The 10,688-nt window shown below is 31.9% G+C and overlaps 1 protein-coding gene across 1 annotated transcript; it reads right to left on the bottom strand.

Annotated features, from left to right (window-relative positions):
* Positions 1–19: 19 nt before the first annotated feature.
* LOC134249533 (uncharacterized) lies at positions 20–9,938 on the bottom strand (the record flags this gene model as incomplete). Its single annotated transcript, XM_062731873.1, has 5 exons — positions 9,697–9,938; positions 6,771–7,469; positions 6,534–6,572; positions 1,048–1,071; positions 20–772 (listed from the first exon to the last, which is right to left on the bottom strand). Coding segments are annotated over exons 2-5 (1,444 nt in total), but the record flags the coding sequence as incomplete, so codon positions are not given.
* Positions 9,939–10,688: the final 750 nt, after the last annotated feature.

Here is a 10,688-nt window from a genome sequence, read left to right as displayed (position 1 = left end):
TCGAATTCCACTCTCCCACCACTTAGAAGAAGATAGGCGAGAACAGCTGATTTTGAAGTTTGGGTTTTTATAAGAATTTTGAAATATTCTCTCAAAAACATCTTAGGATCTAGTAAAAAGTCAGATATTTTTTGTTTTATAACAGCATTGCTTTTGGCTAATTTACAACATTGCGGAAATCCTATCCATATAGGCATTTCGTGAACCTTGCGGAGAAGATCCTGCTTTTCTATGGTATTTTTTAAATCATATTTATCAGCTAACTGGAGGATTTCTGCCTCTTGTAAAGCATATGTTTTATCTGATATATCAACCATTGACGACACAAAAAAAGTATCATTGTGTACCATACCTACGTATTCATTGTATATATCATTTCTAATTGTAAATATCAAATTGTTTGATTTGCAATCTGTTACATTTTCAATTAAAATTGTTACCAATTCAGCTGTTGCTGACAAGTCTTTAATATCACCGCTGGAAAAAGAAAATTCTCCAAACACATTATCAATTAATACTACTGTACCATCACCTGGTGATACGCTTTCATACAGATCTGTGAATTTTTGAAGTTGAAGAGCTGATTTGCCTTCCTCCATCAATTCTTTCATTAACATCTTGGCTATTGTTGTTTTTCCAGTTCCAGGGTTTCCCTTGATAATGATGTACCTCTTAGCCTCTAAAAGTTCCTTTGCCTTGTTATACGCACGAGTTTTCACAAAAAATGGTGTCATATTTTCGTTATGTTTTATTAACATTTTCTGGGTAATTTCTAAAATGTAAAAAAAATAGCAGATAATTAGGTCTACCTATGGCAATGAGAAAAAAACATGTTTTGATTTAAAGTCCCATCTGAATATAAGAATTATCATTGCTAGCCCCCGAAAAAAGCTTAAAGACTAAAAAAAGTCGCTCATTTTAACCTTAATCTGCAACATTTGACAATGGAATTTTCAAAAATAACGGGATGAAAAAAATTAAGTTTAATTTCAAACGTTAATGTTATTATATTGGCTTTTTAAACTAATAAATAGTATAATGTTATACCTATCTTTCTTGCTACTTTTGGATCTGCAATAAAGTTTAATGATACAACCTTAAATCAATTTCGAAATAAAGGAAACCTTTCTCTCTCTCTCTTTCTCTCTCTATCTCTCTCTGTTTGTGTGTGTGCAGGGTTCTCCATGGATCGTTTAATTTTGTGGCCCTTCCACAGTTTAACTCCTTAGCGCAACAGTTGAATCAAAGTACTGTGAGAACTGAAAGACGGTGGTATGAATGATTTTGTTTGTTTAACGGTTTTTTTTTAGAATAAAGTTTGAGCAGCGAGGGATATTTTACTGGCTAGCAATTACTGCGATACAGATTCTGAATAAAGGACATGGCCCGCAGTTGAAGTTGAATCTGCAACGTAAAGATGGACCTTTTTAGCTCAGGAGTCACGGACCTAAAGTTATGGAAAATATTTTTGCTATCATTCATCTAAATAGGTTATATAGCTTATATATTTGCTGTCAACAATGACAGCGTTTTCGTTATTCCTTTAGTTGTTTGTTTTACCCATTGATTTGAGTTAAAAAAAAAAACGATTTCGCTCATCCCTTGTACACAAAAGATAAGAAAAAATGAGCTGCTTTCATGTGCCCCGTAACGTCATTGAACGTCGCCATATTATGCATGTCATGATTACCATTTCCTATTTCGGGTGCTTGGTAAAGTACCAAATATTAAGGAAATGCCCTTAAATATTTCCAATAGACGACACAAAATATAGTGAATATAAAAATAGGATAATGTTTACCAAAATCTATTTAATACATGTACTTTCATTTCGATATAGTACTCGCTTATTATTTAAAAAAAAAATAGCGGTGGGATTGATATCGTATGTATGTACATTAAAGCATGTTAATAGAATATCAATATCTGTCTATATTTTTTTCAAAAGAATTCAAATACACTAAAATATTATATATAAATACTTGCTAAAAAGTTCATCATTCGGCGCCCATTTTTTTTTCAAGAAAAACACTTTGTCCACGTTACTAACGAGCACCCTCCTACATGTATACTGCTCAAAAAAAAGAGAGGGAGAAAAAAACAAAATAACAAAATATTTTTCTGCCTCAATTTTTCTGTCATCTCAAGTCATCGGAATCTGTATATGTAGCTCTCTCCAGAAAGGGAGATGATCGTGCATTTTGGCCGTGGTTTGCAATTATGCTATTTTATTAAAACTTCATTACTTATTGATTAATGACATCATTATTAATATTAAGTTATTGTACAATACATAACTTTGTGAACACCGCAGAAATTGACCTAAATTCAGCCCGATAAAATTGTATCAATCCTATCTCTAATAGCATTTCATACACATGTATTTGAGTACCTTTTTTAAAAGGTAAAAATTATCAGAGGCACGATACAGTTTCTAAATAAGAATGAAATGTATGTGTAACGTTGTTCGTTATAGTCTTTGTTATTATATCCTTTACACATTATTATCCACTAAGTCGTTTTAGTATCGGGGATAAACAGGCAAAGTCTTATATATTTTAAAAAAGGAATGGTAAAAAATTTAGCAAATTTTATGGTATCGTATATGCCCTAATAACAATCCTCTTAATAAATGGCTGAGATTCCGTGATCTTTTCTCTCCTATTCTTAAAATATATCTATTTGTTTTTCTAAAATAGCATATGGCTTTGTGTCCATCAAAGAAATGTCTTTGAAATAACTTGAAAGTATTTTTAACTATGTACATGTTATTTTCCAACATTGTAACAAGTCTTCTTTCGTTATTTGACTCTGCAAAACTCTCCGCTAGGGTCCCCGTGTTTTTACATGTTGTTTATTCATAGCGAAGACTAGCAGCAAAAGCCTATGGCTATATATAGCCTTTTTTCTAAAAATCTGCGCCATAGTTCCACAACAGTCAAAATATTAGCGCCACAGTAAAGTAAACGTTGTCAGTACGATAAATTATTTTTCTCTTAAAAAAATCAATTAAACTTCTTAATTTAACCTCAAAACTATTTACCGTTTTCAGTTTCTATTGCTTAGCTCGCTCTAGTTGTTAATTTACTCTTATTTGTTTGGCTTGCACTATCAATCATCTTCTAGACATCGATGGACACATGCATTTTTTTTTTATCGAAATTCACGATAATTACGAAGGAAATTTTTAATAGCAAATAGTTCAGGCTTAAGCTAAAATAATTTTACAGTTTATCATGTCTCTAACTTTTCACTTGCGCCGCGAGTAAAACATCGTACATGTATATGTCATATGTGACCTACCAGAATTCGATATCTGATGTTACAGTTGCATTACATGTGTATATTAACACTTTGAAAGAAATAATCATTTATGAAATTAGGGTTAAGTACTCAAAACCTGATTACTGTTATTTTTTCAGACTCTATCAGCAAATATCTATTTATTTAGTAATTATGCGTGTTTTGGAAGAAGGGAGGGTCTTTTTCACAACACATACATGTATTGTTGAAATAAAATAATTTTTGTTTTACACTATTTAAGTTTTTTTATTTTTAAGGTCCTTCGTTTCCAACGAAATACCTTATTGTTTTCGTCCTGTTTCTTTTTTCCCTCTTCTTATAATTTTCTATATTCTTACCGGTTTTGTGGACGCAAGTTATCGGAAACTGCTCGATGGATTTTCATTAAACTTTCAGATCTAATAGATATTGGTCTGAAGCTTATTGGAAACTTTTTGTATTGAGATCGTCACATCCGGTCGTAAGATATGGACGATTTTCTTATCTTCAAAGGGGTTGCCTGTACGGTTAACTCAACCTAAACGACTTGAGATATGCAGTTCAGATTTTTAGTGTAGATAGATGATGGCTTGTAGAAGTGCCATTTTGAGCCTATCTCTTTTTAGCCGAAAAGGCATCAAGCTAGCTTGGTTTTTGACAATGACTCAAAAATATCTCACAAAATTTAACAACTTTTCTATTATATCTTCTTATCTGTAAACATTTGGTTAAGACAAACAGAAGAAAAGTTATTCAAAGATGCGAGATCTCTCATCTGATATGAATAAAAATGGGCTGTCCCTGTAGTAAGGTGCCTAGAGAGTCCAGTACACTTTCATCTATAATTCGTTCACTATAAATATTTTGTTATAAATCACTGATGCAAAAATGTTTATCTTTACAATCTTCAACAATATATTTTTTAAATAATTTTCATATATTACGAAATTAGGGGCCATAAGCTGCCAAAATGCTAAATCTTTGATTCTTTATATCTCCAAAGGGAGAAATATTTTGATAAGAAGTATTGAATAAAAGACGTTAAGAATCGTATTGTTAATCATATACAACCATTCAATTTTTCCTAAACGATCCCATTAAGGACTTAAAGTAAAGGCCCCTAAATATTCTTAATCTATATAGCTCGGAAACGAAAATAAAATTCCAAATAGTTGTTGGTTAAAAAATCTTTAAAATCACAGGCCTTATATTTTGATATGAGGGAAAAAGGGCTGTCCCTGCAAAAAAAAAGGTTCATCATTACCGTAAATCTGGAAATTTTTGCTGTTGATAATTATTTAGCAGATTTGCGAGTTCAATGCATTCGCAAAAATATTTTTCTCAAAAATAAATAACCAATAAGAAAATGTAAACAAAGAGTGGTAATTCGCAAAATTTTGAAACGCAAAAATTATTCAACACCATTTTGACCCGAATTCGCAAAATAAAATCGACGTAAAAATTTCCAGATTTTCAGTAATATCTGTAACCTCATATTGTGAAATTATGATCATATGTTACCTAATTAAGGGCCACAAGGGGCAAATATGCTAATTCTTTTATTTTTTCTACCTCCATAGGGAGAAATATTTTGATAAGCAGTATTGAATAAAAGATGTTTGAAAATGTATTTGGAATCACGAGCTTTATCAGTTTATATAAAGAAAAATGGACTGACCCTCCAAAAGAAGGGGTTAAAGGGGTCAAAAGACTTTCATCTATATCTATTTGATGATATAATATGTTGACGGTGCGACCGTTAGGGCGAGCGCAGAAACTTGACCAGTTTGCATTTAGATCGAATTCGTCAAACCACACGTGATATTTGGTGCGTATAGGACTCTGACGTCACATGACGTCGTTTTCATTGTTGCTTTACCAAACCAAAGCCTGAACAGAGCTGATTTAAATCAGTTTATGAATATTTTTCTGTAATGAACAGATAAATTCCTTAAATCAAGGCAAGTTTATTATTCATTTAACTTTTGTCGTTTTTCTCGCGAGAACGTTGCTTTAACGTTTATGCACGAAGCGATGCATTGTGGGTAAAATTACTGCGGAAAAAATTCTATGGAATGAATGTGCAGTAGCCCGAATTTTCTCTTCGCCCAGGCGTTGTCGTTAGAGCTCGCAGTTACGATCGTCGCTTCTCGACGTTCGCTGCGCTCGCTATAAATCAAATAAATTGAATCAAATAAGGGAGTCTTGATATCATGTTTTAACAAAGATCATAGTCAAAATCATATCTCGTCTAATGGAAAATTCGGACGGTAGACCTATTCGATGCTCGCAACGAGATCTTATCTAGTTTTTATTATTATTCTTAACTTCATCAAACGTTTTGCCAAATAAATTTTTAATGCTATTTTTATTTGAATATTGATTCAAAGGTGCACAATTAAAATGCGTTTTTCATATGAATTTGGAATTCCTTTGAGAATTGGTCGTGAAATGACAGCGAATATTAATACTTTGCACAATCTTGAGCCACAGTTAAATTTAAAATGATGGAGAACCCTGGTGTTTGTGTGTGTGTGTGTGTGTGTGTGTGTGTGTGTGTGTGTGTGTGGGTGTGTGTGTGTGTGTGTGTGTGTGTCTTATAGACTAGATTCATGTTCAAATTGAGATCAGTGATATCTTTTTTGGAAAAATAAATTTATCATATAGAATATATGCTGATTTTTTACACTATGTACTGTAAATTGGCAAATAATCGCGATGGTTTTAATTTCGCTATGTTCGCGATTCATCATTTTTTGGGGAAATTAAACCCGTCGTGAAAGCTATCATTAGCTATTAAAACGTTTAAATGTTTGTGAGAAATTTTCTTACAGCGTGAAATTAAAACTATCGCAATTGGAACTTTTTGAGAAATCGTGAAATTTTAACACCGTGGAATTAAAACGACTTACAGTATATAGCAATTGTGCATGAAACGTCTGTTTGTGTGTGTTTTTTGGGTGGGAGATCATACGTAAGTGTTTCTGATGTTTGTAGGGTTGTGTGTGCTTTTTTTTTAATTTGCAAGGTTGATTATAGAAACACAATGCTCAATCCTCCATGGCATCTGATCCCACATTTGATGTTTCTGAGGTCCGTGTTTGCTCTGTATTTATTTTGTATTGTTTTATGGACTTTGAGATTACATTTTAAATACTGCTCGTCATTTCGATATATATTTCCTCTTATATTCGATGAAAATCTACATAAAAACGGAATTATATAGTATTGACTATTATTGTGATATTTACCATATTGGAGCGCTGAATCCTGAATAATCTGCATTTTATCTGCAAATATAAACAAAGACTATTTATAACAAGACTTATAAGAGCGTATTTTTCGTTATTTCTCTCTCTCTCTATCTCTCTTCCTGTCTTTTTTTTGCAATTTCTACATATTACAATATTGTATGTTCTATCTTTACTATAGGAACATGTTGCAATATTTTTAAAGTTATTCAAGAAATGATATAACGCCTTCCTTACTCGATATATTATTCACAGTTGTATGAAGTTCTCTGATATCTCCAAGTAAATCTATGTATTTTTTCTCTTGTTCTGGGTCCATGGAGCAGGTTTTTATCGTGGTGACAGCATCCTGATAAACCGTGGTTGCTCCAAGGTGTCGCTCTAGCTCCACTACAATGTCCCGGATGTTCCGCCATTCCTGTCTAAATTCTGAGCCGGACAGGGACGGATCAGCTGAATGTCCGTAATACTGATTCCTAATGAGGCGAATTCTTTCAATGTTGGCTGCAACACTTCTGTCTGCGGGATTCGGAATCTCTCCCCAACCTTTGGAATGTGGTGCTATCTTACTCACATTGCGTAGAAGTAAATATAATAACGATATGTCTAAGTCTGAATAATCACCACTGTATTGATTCGTTGCTTTGGGGAAAATAATCTCTGACTGTATTTTATTGAGTGGATTTCTTTGTCCACGTGGCAGTTTATCTGTAAATTCTTTAACCTTTCTGGACAAATCAGATGGTTTCACTTCTGTCTTTAGAACGTCACGTAACACATCAGTACATGGACCCAGTATAAGTCTCGCCAGTCGAGCAGTGTTTGTTGTTTCTGGTGTAGAGATATAGCACTTGGATAAAGACATGATGTGGCTGGCCTTAATATGTTTGATGAAATGATTTTAGGTACTTATCCGCGCCATGAAAGGATTACAACCTTAAGTATCAAAAAATAAGTCTTATAATTATTTCAAATTACTGACAAAAACCATATTTCCGAACACACATATTTTCATATAGTCAACTTTATAACAGATTGTCATTCACCCATATATTATGATTTAGACTTTAACACCGTGCTATATATCTTTAAGAATCAAAAGGTATCAAAGAACTTACAACATACAAATGCTCCTTTCTATTAAGACTTTGTTATAAATTTTATTTTGGTCTATATATACTTTGATGCAATATTTTAACGAATAAACGTTACGTTGTGCAAGAATCAAAGGGTTTCTGACATCACATTTATTTACTGTAAAGGGGATTAATTTCATGGGTTGTAATTTTCACGTTTTTCTCTTCTTTGGCACAATCACGGTTTTTTGAATTCGCGGAATTGATATACATTAAAAGTTTCCTCCCTTAAACCTATTCACTGTTTCTTGAATTCACTGATTTATTAACACCATGAAAATAGCGAATATTAACACTGCGAGTTATTTTCCACCTGTACAGTATATAAAGATTTTTGACTTCTAAAATAAGGTGAAGATACGCAGAATTGTAAAGACTGAATAAAGAGGGCGGGGCCTTTTTTATACGGGAAATATTTACTGTGACACCACATGATAAAAGTCCCCATAATACCAGAAATTAAATACTTTGCCAATTTAGACTGTATAATAATGATAAACAGCAACAAAACTTATCAACGCATAACTACACCCCATACAGCAGATTATAAACGAATCACTGATCGCATTAAGCTTGTCAACATGACTCATTTTATGAGCTGTGAAAGGAAGTTTAAGTTATTTTTTTACAGGGAACAATGCATTTGATCATTAAATATAATATTATTTACAAATGTAAGATTTAAGGCTAATAATACCACTGTAAAACCTTTGTTTAGTGCCATTATTTAATTATTATCGATATATTGTATTTGATTAATTTTACACATTGTATTAATTGTATTGTGTACAAGTTTGGTATATTTTACAGTGATGAGCCCAAGCAAATTCTTTAAGGCAGCACACAGATCAGAATTCGGCAATTTAACATTAATATTTAACACTACAAAATTGATGAGTCGTGGATAAAACTTTTGTTATCATTATGCATTCTGTAGACTTCAATGGGCATTATACTACAGGAAGCACTATGCTACCAGGTCACCACGTGGCGTTAATAATTAGAAAATATGCCTTAATGAAAATGTGAAAAGGTTAACATTTTCACGGGGTAATTAATTTCGGTTTGTAAAAAAAGTTATGTAAAACCATCTCTGTACAAAGAAAAGTGCTCAACACTAAGATATTGACCTTAGTGAAGGAAAGAGTACTATGCAACAATATATTCAAGGAGTGGTGTGAATCAGATGTGGATACTCAAATATTCCAAAGAACTTATGGACAATTTGACATCACAAGACTTTACCAAAATTAACGGCTTAAGGGGGCCGACTATAGTTTTATTGTGTGAAAACTACAATAGCGAAACTCTTCATTTTTATACCATATATAACTTACAATAACTTCAGTGTACTTGCAAAGTTTGGGGGAAATCTACCGTCCAGGTATTTTTGAGGGTCCGTCTCAAAATACAGGTATTTTACTATAGGATTATATAGGAAAATGCCAATTTTTAGCACTTTAAAGCAAATTATACAAATACTACAATAGACATTTTGTTCAAACTATTATATTTGATGAGTAATACGATATTATACAATATATGTAAGAGACACCAAATTCTACCGTCTTGTTACCAGAGGGGGCATCTCAAAATGCAAAAAAATTGGCAAATTTTACTATTTTTATAGATTATTACAAAATATGACGTACACAATGGATTCACATGAAAACATAATAAAAATATTGGAGATATTTTAAAATTTTTATGCTTTAAATTTCAAGAGCGTATGTTTATTACTTCTTCTTTAATAATATTTTTATTACCCCTTTCTTTAAGACCTACAGATTATCATAACGTCAAAAACACACTGCATCGACGTCAACCTACCTATCATTTGCAAATTGGTTAAAAAATCAGTTATATCAAATTGTAATTACATTTTTATACCTATAATTTCTTAATTTTGTTTAATTTAAATAATTAAGCAAAAAAAGTTGCATTAAAACAGTAAATACGCGTCATTTTACTATGATGCGCGAAATATTGCACAATGGAAACTATAGTCGGCCCCCTTAAAATCTTACCACTTTTCAACTTTATACACAACCATTCCCCACGGTGAATTAAAGTCCAGGCTCATTGATATCATTGACAACTGATTTTTTTAAGGTCTTCAATCCCTAATAGGAAGAAATTCAATGAAATCGAAAACATAAAAGATATGTAGGCATTCAATACTCAGTTTATTTAGACATACTTCCCATTCATTACTATAATTATGTTTAGTGGGATGTGTCCTAATTCATGACCTTGAATTTTGGTAAGAGTTATCTCCCCTTCTTTTTTAATTAATAAAAAAAAAATCATTGAAAAAAATTTAGCTGGTAAAAAAATTATTTTCAATTATCATTCTATTTTTAATATTTCAATGCATCTTTCCACCACAGGATTTATTGATATTCAAATTATTTGAATTTTTATTTTGAAAAAATGCTTTTCCCCATAGACTTCAATGCAATCTCTGTTAGTTAACTACTCCTTAATTAATGATCTTTTTGAAAATTTCTCGTGGGCAATCCTTTTCCACTTTAAAATGCTTTAATATAATATCAGAGTATTGTGTACTTGATGGACATTTAAGGGTAGAGAATTTGGTCTCATTAGGGATTGAAATCCTAAATAAAAGTGAAACTCATAAGTTTACTTATATAGTCATTTACCAGTACACTTGAAGTTTCTCCCTCACTGCTGTTGATATCTTAGTAATTTAGTTAGTAACTTGTAAAAGCCATTTGATGTTCATTATCTTTTTCAGAAGATCAAAGAGATTTCCATCAATGTAATGTTTGTATAATAATTCAATGTGTAACTTAAAATTACTTTTTATTATGCATTTGTGATATTAAAAGTGCTAAATAATGGAATTTCATTTCAGTAGACATAGCCCGGATAACAATAAATATTCTTTTGTCAAAACAATGCCATTATGTGTAAATGCTCACAACTGCTTCAGCAAACCTTTAGAAAGACAGAGTACTTTAAATGCACCAAAGTTTATTCTAATGCAAGTGCATGT

This window comes from Saccostrea cucullata, unplaced genomic scaffold (genome assembly GCF_032062105.1).
Source record: "Saccostrea cucullata isolate Sc308-1 unplaced genomic scaffold, CSIRO_AGI_Scuc_v1 ctg14159, whole genome shotgun sequence".
NCBI classification, from domain to species: Eukaryota; Metazoa; Mollusca; class Bivalvia; order Ostreida; family Ostreidae; genus Saccostrea; species Saccostrea cuccullata.
Note: the sequence above shows the minus strand (reverse complement) of the source record. Positions and strands in the feature narration are given on the sequence as shown.